General features: G+C 41.2%; 1 protein-coding gene across 4 annotated transcripts in view; it reads right to left on the bottom strand.

Annotated features, from left to right (window-relative positions):
* Nucleotides 1-22,368, bottom strand: part of EPS8L3 (EPS8 signaling adaptor L3) — a 91,392-nt gene that overhangs the window by 5,338 nt on the left and 63,686 nt on the right. For all 4 annotated transcript variants that reach the window (XM_075195939.1, XM_075195938.1, XM_075195941.1 and 1 more), the window contains 2 exons: nucleotides 13,557-13,591; nucleotides 12,562-12,652 (listed from right to left, as the gene is read on the bottom strand). In XM_075195939.1, the coding sequence (XP_075052040.1) occupies nucleotides 12,562-12,652; nucleotides 13,557-13,591 (126 nt within the window). The remainder of the gene's footprint in view (nucleotides 1-12,561; nucleotides 12,653-13,556; nucleotides 13,592-22,368) is intronic.

The following is a 22,368-nucleotide window of genomic DNA, read 5'->3' as shown; positions in this document are numbered from 1 at the left end:
TTTATTTTGCACTTTCATTTGGAAGAAAAAACGCCCTTCATTCCTTACATTAAACTTCAGCAATCAATGTCTAATGGTGGGAATTCATTTTCTCAATGTGGTTCACTATAGTTATGCCCCCCACCTGTGCTATTTGTGAAATTGTCTATAGCAATGCAGTATCTACACTGCCATCATTACATATCAAATCCTTCCCTTATATCCATGATCAAGAAATCCTGATATATGTAATGAATAACCCTCTCTTACTGTCAGTGAGAAAGATTTGGAACGTTCTGTCATAAATTTCACCTAAATCTATACACCTACCCCTGAATGATAACCCTAACTTCCAGGATGGTGTGGAGGCTCATCTCTCCAGAGCATGGGAATCTCGGGGCTTACATTTGGAGAGCAAATTAATGGATAAAGCCTCTAAGAAGCCATTCTGCTATGCCCCAGGCATAGAGCACTTTCCATTTCTGGGCCCATGTGGGATGGCATTCCTCTAGTCCCAACATTATGTTAAGCGTCTGATTGCTTTTTTTCTAACATCGATTGGGATAATCCCTTGAACACCCTCTTGAGGTCATGTCTCCCACAGCAAAAGACCATCTCCTGCCATTATAAGCTCTTGACGAATTAATTAAATGGCTCCTTTGTCTGCATCGGCCTTACTCAATGGTTCCAACATTTCCCACACCTGAACAATGAGAGTTTACTCAAAAACCTTAGCACCTCCATTAAGTTCCTCCCTGCCTCTACGTATTTGGAGATGTTCCTTAACATATTCCACGAGAGTTATATCTCCCCACACTGCGGTTTTGCTATGAGACTATCTGACACTGATGCATGTTCCAAGTATGGCGAGGCTGGTGTGGACCTATTTCATTGTTTTTGCAGTTGTCCGCTCATACGGGGCTTCAGGATAGATGTGTGGACATTCACCATGGTGGAATTAGTGAACTACCTCACGTTCACACCTGAATAGGACATATTGAGCACCTTGCCGTCTAATATTAGGACTGCCAAAGGCAGCAAAAAATTATTATTGGCAATGTCAGCTGTTGCGAGAAAGTGCATTCTCTGCATGTGGATTCAGGGCCCCCCTCCTACACTTGATCTCTATAAGGAAAAGTTGTTCTTCATCATGATGATGGATGGATTGGTTGAAGGCCTCCCTTCAAAAGGACAACCTCACCGGCCGGTTCTTTGAAACAAGGGAACGTTTTATACACACTCTGACCTTCCCTTTCAAAGAGCAACTGTGAGAATTCTTCCGCCAGACATTCTGGTATGAGACAAGAATTCTCTTACAGGATCCATCCATTTCCAAGTATTTACTATCACGGCTCTGGTCTCTCCACATCTCTGGTCTCCCAGGCTTTCTAGATGCCTCAGAGACTTAATGCTTTTGTAATGTATAATGTATGGACATGTTCTGGAACTGATTTGAATTGTCTCTGATACTGTTGGCTTGGAATGCTGATCTTATGTTAACCATTAATGTCACAAACTATTCTTATTTTGTACATGTCTGAACTTCTTTAATAAAAACGTATATATAAAAAAAATCTTAGGATTTATTCTCATTCTGTATGTAATGATTTACTTGATGTTTGAAAAGTGCAAACAGAATCAATTAATTATATTAGTGTACCTCCCACAACTAGTGGTAATTTACTATCATTATATGTTTGTTGAAATTTTGGATCATAGCAATAAATCAGACACCTTGAACTAGACTGATAAAATCTAATTGCTGATTGGTTTCTGTGGTTAAGGGCAAATTATGTATCTAAATGCAATATTAGTAAATGAGTCCTGTGTTGTAAAGTTTTAACTCTTCATTTGATATATTACAACACATGTTCTATTTTTCATGCACCATGTAGAAGTGTTGAACATTGAAAACACTTGAGAAGACAAATTGAAAGCATCAAAATGGGTGTTAATATTCATGCACTTTCAAGCCCTTCCAAAACCCAAACAACAATTGATAGATATGAACATAACATTTGTATACACATCTGGTTGTTAATGATTTGATCACTGCTAAATATAAAAACCATTACACACTTCTATTTCCTTTGGATCTCTCTGCTGCTTTTGACACTGTGACCAGTCTCTTCTTATACAAACATTACAATCCCTAGGTCTTCAAGACACTGTCCTATTCTGGTTCTCATCCTAACTATATAATCGGTCTTTCAGTGTTAATTTCTTCGAATCCACCTCCTCTCCACTTTCTTTATCAGTTGGAGTACCACAAAGGCTCAATCCTAGGTCCTCTGCTTTTCTCTATCTGTACCACTACTCTTGGAATACTAATAAGCTCCTTTGGATTTCATTGTCATCTCTATGTAAATGTTGCCCAAATGTATCTATCCTCTCTGGATCTCTCACCATCTGTTAGCCTGCATTACCGGCTGTCTTTCTGCCATCTCATCTTGGATATCCTCTCGCCAACTCAGACTTAGGGGCATATTCAATTGACGGCGGGATCGCCGAAAATCCCGCGCTCGAAAAATATTACCGTTATTACGGTAATCCTGTGTGGGAAAACCGTTAATACAGTAATTTACTTGCTGGATTTCAGGGAGCTGCGAGCTGAAATCCAGCGAGATATTACTGTATTAACGGTAATATTTTTGGAGCGCGGGATTTTCGGCGATCCCGCCGCCAATTGAATACCCCCCTTAATCTTTAAAAAACAGATCTAATAATATTTCCACCCACCAGCAGAAGTTACCTGCCTGCAATTTCTAGTTCTGTTGACAACATGACAATAAATCCCACCCCACAGGCTCGCTGCCTAGGTGTGATCCTTGACTCAGAACTATCCTTTGTTCCCCACATCGACTATATATCTAAATCATGTTACAAACATCTAAAAAAACTTCAAGAATACACACATATCTCACACAAGACACTGCAAAAACTTTAATTCATGCACTCATCATCTCCCGCATTGACTATTTAAATTCCCTCCTTCCTCTTCCCCAAATCAGAAATTCACCCCTACAATCTATTTTGCAGGCAGCGGCTAGACTTTTCCTTGCACATCCCAAATTCCTTCCACGGCTGATCCACTCTGTCAGTCTCTACATTGGTTGCTTATTTTCATATTGGCACTTCTTCGCTACATTTTCTTGCAGGCAGCCAGGGCCGGCGGAATGCTTGTCCACCCGCCCTCAGAATACTTACTCCTCCCTGTTCCCTCCTTGCTGATTGACAGGCGTGACGTCATCTTGTCCCGACACTGATAGTGAGGAGCAACACAGAGAGAAGACAGAAGAAACGAAGAAGAAGCAGAGAAGATGAGTAAAGAACGGAGGGGGCACCAGTGTGATGATGGGGGCACAGTGATGAAGGGGGTAGCAGTGGGATGAAGGAGGTGGCACAGTGATTAATGGGCATAAGTGTGATGGACATCACAGTATGATGAAGGAGTGGGCACAGTGTGATGAAGGAGGCTGCATTGTGATGTGTGAATCCCCTAGTGAGAGGGAATAATAGGAGCAGGAACAGGGATAGATAGAGATGATCAAGGAGTAAGAGAGGAGCGAGAGAAGCAGGATGTGAGGCACGTAAGGATGGAGAGAGGAGGATACTTGCAATGAAGATAGGGGCACATCATCAACATCATCTTGATTATTTATTTATATAGCATAGGAACAGAGAAAGGAAAGATAAAGGGTAACATGGAAGATATAAGGGAGATATTTTGGAAAGTTGTATTATAATATTATGGAGATATGAGGGAAAATGTAAGTACACAAAGGAGACTTGAGGGACAGGTGGAGGGACACAGAGGAAAGGTAATTAGACACAGGAGACGTGGGGGACACAGGGTGGATAGCTTTGCATCATTTAATGTTTTATATTATACTATATACTGTTAAAATACATCTAAAATTTATTTTACTCTATCAAAAGCCCTAAACCTTCTGTGGTCCGACTAGGCCCCCAAGCCCCCGGCAGTTCATCTTAAAGTAAACGTTCCATACCAGCACTTCTAAACTTCCACTTCGGCCACTGCCAAATCAAGGGCAGGCTGGGCATCAGGGTGTATTCCCCCTGGGCTAGTCCCAAAGTGGGCTAAATTGGGCTGGGTCACTTGGCCACCCAGGCCCGGCGCTCCCATTAGGCAAGGTTAGGCACTTGCCTAGGGCGCCGGGCTCTGGAGGGCGCCTGGAGGGCGCCACAGAATTGTGAAATACTTTAAAACTGTGCGGCGACCGCTGACCATACCTGTCACGGCCGCCGCACAGCATTCAGATGGACGAGGAGGGGGGGAGGAGGCTATTTTGTCACCACCGCCGCCTCTCTGCTCCGTCTCCTCCCCTCCACTTACTAGTGTCAGTGAGTGGAGGGAAGGAGACGGAGCAGAGAGGCGGCGGTGGTGAGACAAGGTAAGGAGAGGAGGGAGGAGGGCGGCGATTTTTGCGGGGGGGGGGGGGGGGCGGCGATTTTCGGGGGGGGGGGGGGCGCTTTTTTAAAAATGCCTAGGGCGCCGTGGATCCTAGCACCGGCCCTGTGACCACCTGCATATTTTTTCATTTAAAATAGGCTGCTGAGTTGAGTTATGCCCCCCAGGCTAAAATTTGCCAGCCCTCCCCTGTGCCAAATCCAAAATAAAATTCTTCTACTAACATACAAGGCCATTACAAAACTGCACCAACAAACATCTCACATCTCCTCACTTGTCTCAAAATATCTCCCTCGACACCTCTGTTCTGCTCAAGATCTGCGTCTCTCATCCACACTTATTACATGTTCCCATTCCCAGTTACAGGACTTTTTTCGGCTGCACCCACTTTGTGGAATTCCCTCCCTCGCACAATAAGAATTTCATCTAGTCTTCAAAACTTCACGTGCTGTCTGAAGACCCACCTCTTCAGGCAAGCTTATCAAGTTCCTTAACCTCCCTAGGTAACCCTTTTACCACATTGTTCTATTGTTCAAACAATATGACAACCCTTCAACCAACATTGCTGTATGACTGGATCATATAGCCCACTAAGCACGTTTTACTAGAGAACCGAACACACCAGCACTTAGCAGTACCGGCTTGGTACTTTCGCGCGCCCTCGGAATTGAAAAACGAGGCAAAACATCATTGTTATGTCGTCGGCTCTCGTATTTCGCAAGTTTTAGATTGTATAAGTACCGCAATCCACAGCGATCCAGCGCCATTTCACAGAGGGACACAGAAAAGGGGTAGCACAGTTCTTGGCAGTCTCTAGTGCAGTTGTGCAGTGTCAAATGTAGAAAAGAAAGAGGAGGGGTAGCAGTGTTCTTCAAAGTCTCCAGTGACATTCAGGAGAGCTCCATTGCTAATTGTTATTGCTGAAATAGAAATAATAGGTCTGGCAGGCTTGGTCTTCTAAATCTGCAGTCACATTGTACTGTGTTATATAGGTAACATACAAAGAGGAGAGCTCTATTGATAATCGTCATTACTGAAATACAAATAATAGGTCTGGCAGGCTTGGTCTTCTAAATATGTAGTCACATTGTACTGTGTTATATAGGTAAAACACAAAGAGGAGAGCTCCATTGCTAATTGTCATTACTGAAATAGAAATAATAGGGCTGGCAGTGTTGTTCTTAATCTGCAGTCACATTGTACTGTGTTATCAAAATGGATTCACAGCAGTACACAGAAAACCAGGAGCACCAAGCAGCTGCTGGCAGCAGTCATGATGATAGTAATCCCTCTAATCATCTGCTAAAGTCTATGTTCAAGTGCATAGTGGTTTTAATTTAGTGAAACAAAAATATAAAAAAACACCTTTTACCTTGGTCAAGAAAAAAAGACCTGTAATCGAGGCAAAGTTATCATCGGAAAAAAACAAAATTGCCAAAATGCCATACTACACACGCAGTGGCAAGGAAAGAATGAGGCCTTTCCCTTTTTCTATGAGTGCTAGTTCTGCAACTGTCACTGAGGCATCATCTTGTATGCTCAGTCATGACCAAGGAAGACTCTGTCATTCAGACTCCAAAAGTGGTGTCCAAATACTTTTACGTGTAAAAGCAGAGCTGGAAGAAAACAGTAAGGCATTAGAGGAATATGTATTTTCAGATTCATAAATGACACAAATCACTGAGGATAGTCTATCCACTAGTGCTATGTGTAATCCTGACCTGATAGTTTACCCATAAAGAAGGCCCCTTTCAGCATTTCTGCAGATGTGTGTCTGAACAGCTCAAGTATAGCCGGTGATACACAAATTGAGGATGCCACTTTGGAATTGCAACAGGATGAGGGGGATAATTGTGTAGCTGACGAGGGCTCTAATGAGGATGTTGATGAGGATGATGTTGTTTGTGTATGTCCTGCACCAGTGGAAGCAGTTCTTGCACGTGATAAGAAGAAGACCATTGTCATGCCTGGGCATAAGACCAAACAATCCACCTCTTATGTGTGGAATTCTTTTTACCCAAATCCTGACAACAGTTGTCTAGCCATTTGTAGTGTTTGTAAAGGTACAGTCAGTAGAGGTAGAGACCTTAACCATCTAGGAACCTCATCCATGCTAGGCCATTTGAAGCGACTTCATGGCAAACTGTTGGAAAAATCAGAAACTTATGCTAAAAAAATAACAACAAGCAGTCCATCATCAGCCTGGTCCCTTCTCTCAGCTATATCTCGACACCTGCAATCTACACCCACAACACCGTCCTCATCAATATCCTCAGTAGTGATCGGAGTTAGTCCTGCATCCAAGTTGCTAAGGCTAGATGACTCCTCCACTATCCTGGACTCCTCAGAAGAATTCTTGAGTGTTAGTCCCACTGCTGCTGCTGCTACTGGGGGTGAATCTTCATCCCAGAAGCAGATCGAGAAAAAGACTACTAGTAGTTTACAACAATTGACTGTTAAACAATCCTTTGCAAGAGGAAGCAAGCATGAAAGCTGTCATCCAGTCGCAAAGCGGATCACAGACGCCATGGCGACAATGCTAGTATTAGATCTGCGTCCAATATCCACTATTAATGCAGCTGGTTTTAGACAATTACTTGAGGTCTTGTGTCCCTGTTACTAAATTCCATCACAACACCATTTTACTAGATAAGCTATTTCTCACCTCTACCGGAAGGTTCGTAAAAGTGTAATTATTGGGCTACAAAATGCCATTCTACACACTTAACCACAGATATGTGGACAAGTGGAACTGGGCAAACTAAAGATTATATGACTGTGACAGCCCATTGGGTTGGTGGTTCGCCTTCACCAGCAGGAACAGCAGCAGCATGTACCCAAGTACGTCACATTTGTCAGAGGCAGGCTACTCTGTGTATCACCGGCTACACTAAGAGGCATACAGCTGACAATCTGTTACAAAAACTAGGGGATGTCATTGCAACATGGCTTATCCCGTTTGGACTCTCCTCAGGATATGTAATTTCTGATAATGCCACCAATATTGTGAGAGCATTACAGCTGGGTGAATTCCATCACATTCCTTGTTTTGCTCACACAATAAACATAGTGGTGCAGATCTTTTTAAAAAAAATTACAGGAACGTGCAGGAGATGCTGACTGTGGCCCGTAAAATATCTGGACATTTCCGGCATTGGGCAACAGCATGTAGGAGATTGCAACAGCTACAAGAGCAATTTAATTTGCCCTGCCACCATCTGAAGCAAGAGGTGGTGACAAGGTGGAATTCTACCCTGTATATGCTTCTGTGGAGGGAGGAACATCGAAAAGCCGTCCACGCTTACTCCACAAGCCATGACATTGGGAAAGGAGGAGGGATGTATTTTACTCAAGCGCAGTGGAGAATACTTTTCGTGTTCTGCAAGGTGCTGAAACCATTCGAATTAGTCACCTGTGAAGTGAGTTCAGACACTGCTAGCTTGAGTCAAGTGATTCCCTTAAGTATGCTTTTGGAAAAGCAGCTTGAGAAACTGAAGGAGGAGATGAAATAAAGCAATTACGCTACTTTTTCGCTTTGCCAGGACCCAAGAGTTATCAAAATCTTGAAATCGGATAACTACATTTTGGCGACTGTGCTTGATCCTCGGTTTAACAGCTATGTCTTCTCTTTGTTTCCAACTGACCCAGATCTGAAGCAATGCAAGACGCTCCTGATGAGCAAGATGACAGCTCAAGTGTTACGTGACAGGACGGTGTCTCCTCCTTCAGTTTCTCACTCAACTACTGCTAGGAAAAAACTTAGCTATCCCAAGAGACCCAGGGATGATGCAGATGACTCAGCACAACATTTTGACATCTTGGGGTAAATGTATCATACCACGGTTTCTTCCACTCGCGGGAGTTCGGCGTCTTTGCAGCTTAAATTTAAAGCAGCGCTGCCTTGTAAAGGGAAACTTCCCTTCACAAGGCAGCGCCGCTTTAAATTTAAGGTGCGAAGACGCCGAACTCCCGCGAGTGGAAGAAACCGTGGTATGATACATTTACCCCCTGGTCTATTCTAAAAGAATTGACCAAAACACGTGACACCTCTGCCATAACTCCACCTGATCCTACTATCAACATTCAAAGGATGGTGGAGGATTATTTTCACAACAGCATAGAAATAGACACATCAGATTGTCCCTTTACATACTGGGAGGAAAAAAACGGAATTTGGAGACCCATGTACCAACTCGCTTTGCACTGCCTAAGCTGCCCACCCTCCAGTGTATACGCGGAAAGAGTTTTCAGCACAACCGGGAACCTTGTCAGTGATCGGCGTAGGAGGCTTCTTCCTCAAAATGTGGAAAAGATGATGTTCATAAAAATGAACTTCAAGTTCCACTAGGAAGGTCTTTCCCACCAATTGCTTCAAACTACTGAGACTTCTGTAATGGTGGATTCTAGCGGTGATGAATTAATATCAACATCTTTCCACAGTAGAGTTCATTAACAGCACTGTTACCTTAGGTGGCTTAAGGCCATTGTTACCTTGTTTTGTGGGGGCCCAAACAAACCAAGCACATCAGCCTCAAAAGTGGAACTCCTTGTCGCTGAAGTGCTTGGTTTGCTAAAGTGTGCATGTCCTTTTTAAGATCCAACATAAGGGTGGGTGAGACATCTCAAGGACAATTCCATCTTGCACCACTTTTCCTTTCAGATACCGCGGTGTGCCAATGTTACCTACATGTGCTATATACTGTTGTGTACTTAGATCTTAGACACTCATTGATGAGTCTACTATAAAATAATTAGTGACACCCTTGCTGTAACTCCATCTGATCCTACTATCAACGTCCAAACAATGGTGGAGGATTATTTTAAATTTTTTGAACTGTATAAAGACAACAGTTTTATTAACATAGAACAACGTTGCTTGCAGAAGTAATGTAAGCATGGATGTATAAATAGACGTGTATATGTATTTCCTTCCACTTTGCTGCTGATTCATCAGTATTGCACAAAGTGTTTGTAATCTGCACTTTACATCAAAGGTACCTAACTATATTATCATTTTTTGTGAATTGGGGCTGAATTGAATTGAATGAAGCTCAGTGATGAACTTTTTTGCTGGGAAATACAATCAGGGTTGGACTGGCCACTGGGGGGCCTGGCTATTCCCCGGTAGGGCCATAACCCTGATCGCTCCCCTCTTTGTTAGTGGGTGGAGCGGGTAACTTTAAAAGAAAAAAAAAAGGTTTGGAAAAAAAAAATTCACGTGACCACTGCGTTCCCAAACTCCTCTCTGCTCCGTTCACACTGAATGTCGGGCTTGATGTTATCACACCCATTGTTCAGTGAGGAGCGGCGCAGAGAGGAGTCAGCAAGAAGAGAGAAGACAGAAGAAGAGAAGATAGAAGCCTATAGAAAAGGTAAGTGCAAGAATGGAAGCAAGGGGAAGTAAAGGCAGCATGGCAGAGAGTGAAGGGGGAGCACAGACAACATGGTAAAGAGTGTGAAGTGGGAGCACAGACAACATGGCAGAGAGTGAGAAGGGGCAAAGGCAGCATGGCAGAGAGTGAGAAGGGGCAAAGTCAACATGGCAGAGAGTGAGAAGGGGCAAAGTCAACATGGAAGAGAGTGAGAAGGGGCAAAGGCAGCATGGCAGAAAGTGAGAAGGGACAAAGGCAGCATGGCAGAGAGTGAGAAGGGGCCAAAGCAGCATGGCAGAGAGTGAAGGGAGGCCAAAGCAGCATGGCAGAGAGTGAAGGGGGGCCAAAGCAGCATGGCAGAGTGTGAAGGGAGGCCAAAGCATCATGGCAGAGTGTGAAGGGGACCAACGCAGCATGGCAGAGTGTGAAGGTGGACCAAATCAGCATGGTAGAATGTGAAGGGGGGCCAAAGCAGCATGGCACAGTGTGATTAAGGGGGCCAGGAGAAGGGGGGAGCAAAAGCAACATGGAGGGCGTAGTGTGATCATAAGGAGGCACAGTAATGTGATGAAGGGGCACAGTAATGTGTGTGTGATGGCACAGCGAGCTTGTGGCAATGTAATATGGTTGTGGTAGGTGGTGGATAACTAATGGGTGCTATTTTGTTTGTGGGGTAATGGTTTAGCAATTTAATTTTATAGTGGGGACTATTAATTTAAGATGGGGTGGTTTGGGCGCTATTAATTGAATGCGGGGCTGAGTTCGAGGAGATAGAAGAGAAATAGGTATATTTATTATAAGTAAATGCTATTAATTTATTGCTGGGGCTGTCTGGAGGGATGGAAATAGGTTTATTTATTAAATGGGTATACTATTAGTTTAATGTTGGGGCTGGAGGAATGCCTAAGTATTAATTGTGGGTCCTATTGATTTAACACCGGGGCTGGTTGGAATTTTCTAAATGTACCCATTTTGTTTCCAAATGGGGCCCCAACATTCCAGGATCCAGACAAGCCGCAACTAAAGAAACCAGCAGCAACAGGTGGTGAAAGTGACAAGAACAGGTAGGACAGTCAAATATTCTGAGTCTAGTGGGACAATTCCAATTTTTGCTGACTGTTCTGCCCAATGTAAGGGGCAGGTCAAGACTATGTATTCTTTATATACACACTGCATTCTTTATATACTATACTATGATGCTAGCTGTCCTTCGTGGGCTGACCACTCCCCCTCTAGTGTCTGGTCTTGCCTCTTTGATGGCTGGCCACACCCCCTCTGGTGGGCCCCTGGTGTTGCAGTCCCCCGGTGGGCCCTTCATGCCCCAGTCTGACACTGATTACAATGGCTCTTTCTATTGCATTGTCTGGCACCCTGAATTGGTCTGGGTCTAACAAAAGCATGCATCCCGGGGGAAAGTCAGCGTTCATCGCCATATATTAGCTGTAGAATTACCACAGTTATCCAAGGAATGATTGGAGCGATCAAATGAACCATAACTGAATTCATGATCCAAGGACAATTCCATCTTGCACCTGACACTGCTGTGTGGCAATGTTTCCTAGATGTGCTAGGAACTGCCATTTGTTTGAGTCATTGCTCTGTCGCTTAGCATCCAGCCAGGTCGCTGCAGTCTTTGTTTGAAAGTGTATGAAAATAATTTATGACCTGTGAGATGGTCCAAATTGACTGCAAATGACTTGAAATTAATGTTATTGAGGTTAATAATAATGTAGGGGAAAAAAGAGCAAAATTATGTGATTTTATAAAAAAAAATAGGGATTTTAGAAAAAAATAGGGATCCAAAACCAAACCCAAAATATGCAAGGGCGGTTTTGCCAAAACCAAAACACAAAGTTAATCCAGATCCAAAACCAAAACCAGAACACAGGGGGTCAGTGAACATCTCTACTTTTTACCTTTGCAAACTGGCTGGACAAAATGCAATATGTAGCACTTAACTTCATGTATCAAACTCCCATTGTCCTATAGATTATAAACTTGCAAGCAGGGCCCTCTTACCTCTGTCTGTTTTACCCAGTATTGTTACTCTTACTGTGTGTGTTCCCAATTGTAAAGCACTACGGATGTTGCTGGCGCTATATAAATAAATGATGAGGATGTTACACATCTGATGTAAACATTCAATTCACATTGCTTTATCAGAGGCATGCTTATTTTGGTCTGTCCTAATGTATACAAAGGTAAAATTGGAATGAATATTTGAACCCTTTAGCAAATTATAAGCCAAGTTTTGTGGTGCACTATATGTGCATTTTATTATTACTTATGTATTACATTAATAATAAATGTATGAAATATAAATAAAAATTGTATTAGTGCTGCATCCAATCCATGATTTGGGTTTCAAACCCATATTATATGTTTGACAAACAAAGTAATAATCGCTCCAATCGTCCCTTGTGCTCTATGTAACTATGTAACATCCAGTCTAACCTTTTGCTTTGTTTTACTATGAGGTTGAATACTCCACTGTGTTTGAGGGGATTAGGAATAACAACGTTTTACTTTGCAACAGTAATTATGAGTGTGCATAGTAACTGTCAACAAGGCTCCTCAGTTGAATTTAAATAGTAATCAGACTTATGAATTTAGTTTCAACTGTCTCCAAAATAACTCAAATCATGAAAAAGAACCAAATTCATTTATCCCTTTGATCAATCACAAATATAATGCAAAGGTGAAGTAAAGTGGAATTCATCTGCAGCATTCGAGAATTATTTTCATAGAGCTGCAAAAGTTTCATAGATAATTTCTTACCTTTACACTGTCTCCTTTCTTCACTGACAGTTCACGGTCATTTCTAGCTTCAAAATCATAAAGAACTTTCATGTGGACTGGTTGGAAATGACTGCAAGAGATAATTGTGACAGTTGACAACAAAAGATTGTTAAGACATTTGGAGTGTCATTTATTAGTCTTAAATTCTCTGAACAGAATTTACATTGATTATTTTGGCATTATTTAGGAGCTTTAAATGGCAATTCCGCATTTGGTAAACTGTAGGGGCTGTTTTAGAGCTGGTAATGCATAACTTTTTGTGGTCTACATATAGATATTTGCTTATTGTGAATGTGTAACAAGACGTCTAATTTGTGCGAATGGTAGATTTGTGCCCCATTACGTCTGCAAAGGAGGAATGGTGGTGGGCAATTGTAAGTTAAGTGCAGTAAAGGTCTGTTCATGTAATTGTAGCACGCCCCATGGACATGTGACCCTAATGAGTCTTTTGCGGGTATTGGAGGTCTGGTGTGAAGGTACTCCATGATGATGACATCAGCAGCAATATCTAGCAATTTCTGATTTGCTGTTTGCTTATTGCCCCCCCAGCTGAAAATACGTATTAATCACATTTTATATGGATATTATAATTCGCATTTATTAGTAACTGTCAAGATATTATTCTCTCTTTTGTATATGATACTTCATTACATTGTTATATTGTGTACAAATAGGGTAATGCGACTTTAGTATTACTAACATGATCAAGCCACATCTCTGTTATTGTGGGGAGTATGTATACATACTTGTACATCTGGAGCAAATACTACTGTTTTTGAGCTAAATGCATTTTGAGATGCCTCTGACATAACCATATAATAATAGTACGATTTTTCTTGTGTGACGTTCGGTGCACAAATGCATCCAACTCTAAATGATCCCCATAGTTCTGTCCCTTTAAATAAGTTGTATTGCCTGCACATTTATGTCATTAATAGCATTTTATTTTTGTGTTTGAGGATAGTTTTACTTACCGGTTAGTTGGTGGCGTCAGACTATTTTGTTGAATCTGTAGATTGGATAAAAATAGACGCTAAAACAACCTTTACATATTACCAAGTACATTTTATATAGTATTTTATACATATGTATATACATTTGACAATGGATCTTTGAAATTAATAAACTTATTTGTGTACCCTTATAATACTGTAAAAGTTGAAAAAACAAGTTACATTCAGTAGTTACAAAGATCAATATTCACAAAAGTCAAAACTCTGTGACGTGTAGCTAGTGTTGCAGTTAAATGTCTATTGTGTCTGATTTGCTTTTTTTACATTTGTATGATCTCAAATGGAATTCCGTACACAGATTGAGTTCTGTGATTTCTTAAAAAAAAAATAAAAAAATCGAAGGTTACCTTGTTTATTTAATTTCTTATATTGCGCTGTCTGTGGCAGGTGTTAAAATTCTGCTTTATGTTTTCTGAATGAAAGAAGTTTTATAATGTCTGCAACTATGCTGTCTGAATAAAATTATTATGACACTTATATAAATAAAAGTTCATTTAGGGTGGTGGCATATTAATAAAATATTTTCTTAGCTAGTAGTGCAGCTCTAAATGTATCCAACTTGTATATAAATAAAGGCAATATCATAAGGTTAAAAAGAGCATGAAAGGCTACAAGATCTTAAGCAAAATGCAAAAAAATATACCAAGCATTACAAATATACAGTGACTGAATGACTGAAATTGCAAGGGGTGCTGCTATCTTCTGATTATGCACGGGGGCTGGTGCATTGTGCAGTGAAGCCCTGTTTGGGCTTTCAGTTACAAAACTGTATGCATCCCCCAGTTCCCCCTCACGCACAGAAGAGCAGTATGGAAGCATCGTCATGCTTCCCCTCATAAATATTTCTGTGGGGCCAGGTGATGGATTGGATTGTTACTCAACTGCAAATATAAATTAAAGGTGTAGGAAACTGCATCACAACATTCATCATGATGTAGCCTGGGGACTGGATATCAGCATGACCTAACTATTCAAAAAAGGCCTTTCCAAAGCAGATTGTGAGCCGATCATGTGACTGAACCAATTGTGGGACAACCTCCTTGGACTGATCTGTTCTGCAGTTATCCAGACCCCTGCCCATGTTTTGCGGTAAATGTTGTAATCCATCTAGAGCTTTCTTACCCCTTTAAAGTCTAGTAGCCATATAGAATAGATTATTTTTAAATATATTACCTAAATATATTGACTATTTAGCTAGTAACTCAAAATTATTTATTAACAGTTGCCAGCTTTCTTTTCCATTTCCATATATGATCCAACTTAGATAGCCATGAGAGTTTGTTTTCCACTGATATACAACATGTCTGCATACCACTACTATTATTAATGTAAGCAATTTGTTTTCTTGTTTGTTTAATTTAAAGGGGTCAGTGAGTAAAACTCCAATAAAATCACACAATTGACCAAACATTTTCCCTAGTCATTTGCCTAAACTCATAGACCTTTATGAAAAATATTTCAGACCCCAGAAACTCAGAATTTTCAACATCTCTTTGTTTTGCAAGCAATGTATTGGTGTAACCAAAAGTGCTTGGCTCAGACAGCGAAGGATGGAGACTGAAATTCATTTGTTTGCCCATCCCATTTATTAGATTTGGTCTTAGCAGGGGCTGTGTTAGAGCAGCTCGTTGCACAGATACCTCCACAGTTCATCTACACCTACTTCAGCTAAGCCTGTTGATAAAATGAGAGCTCAGCCCAAGTTGGTTGAAGGCACAACATTAGTTGAGACCATGTCTGGCTGTATCCTCATAGCATGTATTATAGCATGTACTTTATTGCACACTCAGAATATGCAAGTGATGTTATTTTTGTGCCGATAGAAGCAAAATTATTATCCTAAGACCCTACAGGGACCCTCAGCAGGGGTGTATTTCTTTTTAGAAAGGTACCAGGTATCTTCACATATACTTACCTGTAAATGAATTATGAAAATTTTTATAAACTTGTGCTAGGTTCATATAAGCAAGATAGACAGACGGTTGCTTAGTGCCTCAGTTGGTTGTGGGAGCTCCAGGCAGTTGTCACTTCTCATTTTTCTCTCCTCACTCCTGGGTTGCTTTTATTAGGTAGATGCTAGCAGGGCTGAGCTGGGTTCCCTTGGCAACCATACAGGGCTGTACTTGGTTTCCTCAAATTAAAATATAGTGCTGTATTCTGAATACAAACAGTAACCTTAACACTGCTGATTCTTATGGTAGATATATATCTGCACATTTTTGCTCAAGGTGATTTGAATTCCCCCCTAAGTGTTCACTTCTTATTCTGAGCCAAGCCAGTTTGAGATCACAATAGCTTATAGTGAATTTCAATACAGGAAGTACAATCAAAGTTCTGTTATCACTTATTTTGCTAAGGTTACTTTTTAAAAAGCGACCTAAGTTGACTACTGTCCTGGGATGTTCGAGAGACTCATGAATTTCGGGGAGTGCTCCCAGACTCCTGGGAGAGTAGCCAACCCTCTCGAATCCCAATTTATGAAGAGGTTGGGACTTGATAATATGTTTCATGCCATAAAGACTGGTCGGGTCCTGATGACTTGATTTTGTTCATCATTGCCTATCTATGCTATGAAACAAGCAAGTCATTCCACAGCAAGGGGTTGCCTGGTGTCATCCTGATGGAAAATGTGCAGTTTATATATGATATGAACAATAAAAGCACTGTTTATTTAGCAAGAAGTTGATTGTTTCTGATATCTACTGGGTGTCAGTATCCCAGTGGTGTCATTGTGGGATTACAAAGGTCAACCAAAGCACGACTATCTACCCACCAACCAGATGCAATGGTGGTGAGTTAATCATGTTGAATGCCACTATCAAGTAACAAACTCTAATAAAGCTGTCAGTTGCAGTAAGGAGATTGTTGTGTTGCAGATAAAGCAAGTCTTATTGTGGAGAGACAAAAACAAGTAATAAAACTGTGAACTGGGGAGCAGCTGCTTGGTTTACAAAGAAAGCAAACGTTTTAAAAGCTGGTTCACTAAGTTGTGAGTTGGGTGTGGTCCAAAAAAACAAACGTGCAAAGAATTTATGCTATTTACCCATGGAAAGTGCTGAATGTTTGTGAAGGTCAAGCTTGTGGCTTAAAGGCTTCAATAGAACAAAGAGTAATTGTTGCCAGTGCAATTGGACTTTACTACAGCTAAAGATGGACACGAAAAAGAATAAAATGTGCCAAAAGGAAGGTTTGCAGACACATGTGTTTGAAGTTCAGTCCCAACAGGAAGATTTGAAAAACCTTCAATGGAGTTTGCAGGTGGGAGATAAAGTTGAAAAACCTCTTGCTCTCTGTGAAAACCTGTTATTACCTGGAGCAGATTATGTGACCGCAAAAGAATTTGATCTCATGTAGAAAGCTTTTAGAAAGAAAACCACTGGCATGAAGAAGAGATGAGGAACTTAAAGCAACAGTAATATGAAAAGATAAAAATCCATAATGTTGTTTCTGAATCCTTGAAAGATGAGTTGCAAGAGTCATAGAAGGAAAGAGGAAAATGAGTGTTGGCTCTTATAAAGAAACCAGCAGAGAAAAAACAAGAAATTGCTGTTTTGAAACATAAACTTGTCATGGTTCAGCAAGAAACTGCATTAGAGAAAGACCAAAAAATTAATGTTTTGAAACAAACACTTGTCATAGTTCCGCAAGACATGCACATGTGAAGAGAGTCTGTAAAAGACCTTGAAGCTCCATGAAGAAAAAACTCTTTCTTATAGGTATGCTGAGGAATGTGACCAAGCTGTGGCGTTGGCATCTTCTCTGGGGGACTTAGTAAACACTAAGGATGAGAGCGTCCAAAAATGGGAATCCCAAATCCTCCAGGAGTGAGTCTAGCCGGACACCTCTGCAATTGATTCACTGGCTGAAGATCCAACTTTGATGGACAAGCTTGAGGCTAAGGGAGATGAGAAGGGTCATGCTCTGCCAGCTAAAGAGGTCAAGCCATTGCAGAAGTGTCCTTGGTTGCCCAGATCTGGTAACCATACAGCGGAACCTACCGTGCCTTCGAGTGAGGGTATAAACTCATCTGATTTTCCAGGACTGCTACATCTGCTGAAATTGTATGTGTCCAAATAAAAAATGTGACTTTAAAATATGTCTTTACAATAGCTGATAATGTAGGTTTGAATTGCTGCTGTGAAGGAGGAAAAGGTAGAACAATTGGTAGTTTCAAAGGTTCATGTATCCTTAGGGGTATATTTAATAAACTTTGGGTTTGAAAAAGTGGAGATGTTGCATATAGCAACCAATCATATTCTAGTTGTCATTTATTTAGTACATTCTACAAAATGACAGCTAGCATTTGATTGGTTGCTATAGGCAACAGGCGCGGGCTGGCAGATTTCAGCCTGGGTGGTCGCACAGGCGGCCGCATCGCGTGTCATGTGATGTGGTCGCCGGTAATATTCAAGTAATATGGCATCCACGGGGGGACGCGGCCGGCCCAAAAAGCGGTTAGATTGAGCGGCCCGGGGGAGCGATGCCCCCCTGCCCCCCGGCCCAGCCCGCCCCTGATAGGCAACATCTCCATTTTTCAAACCCGCAGTTTAGTAAATATACCCCCTAGTGTTGTAAGCTGCGCACAGTCAGGTGGTTGTCAGACACTTACGGGAAGATAGAACTACGGAATAAGCTCTTTGCAGGTTTAACTGAACCGGAGTTTACATAGCTGTAAAAAGGTTCTGTAAAGCTTGTTCTGTTTACCAGAAAATGCATCCCACTTTCACAGTATAGCCATAGTTGGAAAGGGCTAATAAGCATCCTTCTGTAAGGATGGGAGGCCATGACAGAGAAGACAAGGTTTCCACTTGTGCAATGATAGACATGGGTGAGAGGACACTGCAGGTGTTCATTTAAGATGTCAAGTATTTGAGATGTGTAGTTGTACAAGGTTTAACCAAACCACAGTTAAATAGAATAGAAAACAGTCCAGGTAGGCTACATAAAAATGCAGGTGTTCTCCCTTACAGAGATGCGCTCTCCGTGTATTCGGATCACCGAGGTTGGCAACGGTAAGGGGAGGGATATGTGACAAAGGGTTATTTGTTACACTTTTCATGCATAGGAAGGACAGGTGAGGTCCTGGGAAGTCTAATGGTACAGGCTGCAGACAGGGTTACACACATATATAGCAGTGCATCTAGGTTAAAGGTGCTTGTTCTTGGTCTGTGTCAACCATCTCCCTAGAACAATGAGCTAGCACAGTGACAGTAATTACCAATTTCTCAGAGACAGGAACTAGCACAATGCATGTAATCACCAATTGCTTGGGGGCAGGAAGTAGCACAGTGCCTGTAATTATTATATTGCCTGGAGTCAGGAACTAAATCATTGTCTTTATCCACCAACTGCCCAGAGCCAGACACTATTATTATTATTATTATTATTATTATTATCATTTATTTATATAACACCACTAATTCCGCAGCGTTGTACAGAGAACTCACATCAGTCCCTGCCCCATTGGGGCTTACAGTCTAAATTCCGTAACACACACACACACACACACACACACACACACACACAGACACACAGACACACACAGACTAGGGTCAATTTTTTAGCAGCCAATTAACCTACCAGTATGTTTTTTGGAGTGTGGGCGGTAACCAGAGCACCCGGAGGAAACCCACGCAAACACAGGGAGAACATACAAACTACTCACAGATAAGGCCATGGTGGGGAATTGAACTCATGACCCCAGTGCTGTAAGGCCGAAGTGCTATACACTTAGCTACCGTGCTGCCCAAAGTAGCTTTGTACCAGTAATTGTCATCTTCCACAAACTAGCACAGTGCCTGCATTTATGAAATATATTACCGACAACAGTGTTACCCTGCTACCTTTTGTATCAAGTATACCACACACCTTTTAGATTGTTAGCTCATTTGGGCAGGGCATCTTTACCTTTATTTTCATGTCATTCTCTGTCATTTGTTTGTATCATGATGCCATCAATGTACAGTGCAATGCAAAATTATGGTACTTTATGAATAAAAGCTACCACATCTGGATCACCCAACTCCTTGGACCTTCTACATACCTGTAATAGTCAACTGATAAGCAACAGTCAGAAAGGTAAATGAAAACCAGAATGGAACTGGAATCTTTGTGGTTAACTATGCCAGTGTAAACATACAATCAGGATTTAAGCTCAGAGTTTTTGCCTCTGAAGACTGCTGCTCTCCTGATTGAGCTATTCTGGATGCTGGGCAGCTCTATGCCTTTATTCTGTTTACTAACTCAATTTTACTGTTCTTCTGATGTTCCAGCACATTCTAGCTCCACCCTCTGACTTTCTATATAAGCCTTTCCGGTACCTTGCCAGTAATCTAATTCCTGTTACTGCATTCTGCCTCCAGTTATCCATTATTCGTATACTGACCTTGGATTGTCTTCAACTATGCCTCTGTCTGAACATTATTTGCTTCACACTGTGCCAAAACCTGGCTGCCATTGACTATTCTTTTTTATACTATCCTCTAGTGCATTGGACAGGGAACAGGGGTAAATTACCCCAAATGGGGTAAAAATGAAATTCCTGCGGGTAATGCTGCCGATTCACATGCTGTCAGTTGGATTGTAGACCCCTTTAAATGTGAAATTGCTGTTGTACCAGAAGAGCCTCAAGGGTTGGCAGAGGCACTTCTTGAGCTTCGATGCAATAATGAAGAACGTATTGCATTTGCATTTTGGATGTCAACAGCTGCAAAGACATTCAAAATAGCACATGAGGAGGCAGTCAATAAGTTGCTGCCTTTTGCAACAACCTACCTTTGCGAACAAGGATTTTCCACTCTAACGAACATAAAAACAAAGCAGAAAAAACCGATTGGACACTGAAGACTGTATCCAAATTGCTCTGACATCAAAATGTCCCCAATATTGATGCTCTCATATCAAAAATGAAGCAACATCATTTCTCCAAAACCTGAAGTTTTGAAGTTAAAGCTTTCAAAGAAATTTTGAATAGATTCAATAAAATTTTGAATTCCAATAATTAATAATATATGATTTCCTTCCTTTCAAATCAAGGGGGTAACGTCGGCATATCTAAACATATTTTGGGGCAAAAGGTAAAAAAGTTCCCTGACCCCTGCTCTAGTGACATGCCTTTCTTCTTGCCACTGGAGTCCAATTCAGTTTCCGGACCTTTGCAAAATTATCTGGTCAAAAAATCAGCAGGAGGAACTGATAAATAACAAATAAAAGTTGCAAGAGTTCTCTTGCATTTATGAGAACAAGATCAGGGAACTAGAAACCCTTCTTAACACTCAGCAAGAAGAAGTAGCTAAATTGCAGGAAGATTTAAAAAATAATGATGCTGTTGCTGCACAAATTTCGTGTCCACTATTGCCTTCAAAATTCAGTGGTGATCATTGCTTATACATAGGTTTCCTTAATCAGTGCCACATCTATTTTCAGATGCAACATGCACTGTTCAATAATAACATGAAGATCTTCTTCATAATTAATCTTTTGACTGGGGAAGCACTTGCCTGGATGTCTCTTTATCTTGAGCAGGACAGCAATATCCTGCAAGATATGGACTCTCATACTTCTGCTATGGGTCAAGATTTTTATGATCCTAATTGATGTGCCACTGGTGAAGCTAAACTCCATGGACTGCGCAAAAGAAAACGCTCTGTGGCTGAGTATACTGCTGAATTCCGATGTTTAATTGCAGACACCCAGTGGAATGTTTCTCCACAAAAAAGCCAATTCTGTTGTAGTCTTTCTGAGCAAGTAAAAGATGAATTGGCCAAAATGGACAACCCTGATTATCTGGACACAATTATTCAACTCTGCATTTGGATTGGGCAAAAACTACAGTATGTAAGAGGAGAAATGAGAGATTAAGAGATTTTGGAGTGGGCAATAATATTCATCAGTTTTATAATCCTAAAGCATTCAAGGCCCCACCATTAGACGGTCCTAATGTCTCACCTGAACCAATTCAAATTGATGTTATTAGGAAACCACTCAGCTTTAATGAAAACAAAGATGTCATGATGAGAATCTTTGTTTGTATTGTGGTGGTCAAGGACATTCAGTTGCCCAAATAAGATTTGTCACATGATTGCTATGACAGACTTTAGAGTAGTAGATTCCAGGCCAAGTCTAGTCAATTAAATTCCATCTCACAAGCATTAAATTCCCAGGCTCTCAGAAAAGAAGACCCTCTGCTATTTTGTTCTCCCAATAACACTTTCTTCTAGCTCTCTTCTAATGGACAGTCTGGCAATGGTCGATTCTTGTGCTGGTGGCAAATTCATGGCTATTGCCTTTGCACAGGAAAACCATATTGTGTCAAGGAGCAAACATGCTCCTGTGAATTTGGAGACTACAGATGGATCACCCTTGTCTCCTGGGCCAGTAACTCAATCTCCAAATTACTATTGAACCAGGAAATCATGAAACGATAACTTTTCATTTGATTGCTTCCTAAATTTCCAATAATTTTGGGAATCCCCTGGTTGTGTACTCATAATCCTTCTGTCAACTGGAATACTCACACTTTATCCTTCTCCTCTGAGCATTGTAAATTAAACTGCCTTTCTTTAACTTTGGTATCTGAAGTCAAGCAGGTCAAGTTTTGAAAAAATTGCCACTGCAATACAGAGAATTTTGGGGTGTCTGTGATAAAAAGAATGTAGGTATATTACCTCTCCTTCACCTCTATGACTGACCTATTGAACTGTTACAGGGATCATCAATATCTTTTCAGAGGCTTTATTCTTTGTTCAAACCAGAGTTAAAAGTCCTGCGGGAA

This window comes from Mixophyes fleayi, chromosome 2, assembly GCF_038048845.1.
Source record: "Mixophyes fleayi isolate aMixFle1 chromosome 2, aMixFle1.hap1, whole genome shotgun sequence".
NCBI classification, from domain to species: domain Eukaryota; kingdom Metazoa; phylum Chordata; class Amphibia; order Anura; family Limnodynastidae; genus Mixophyes; species Mixophyes fleayi.
Note: the sequence above shows the minus strand (reverse complement) of the source record. Positions and strands in the feature narration are given on the sequence as shown.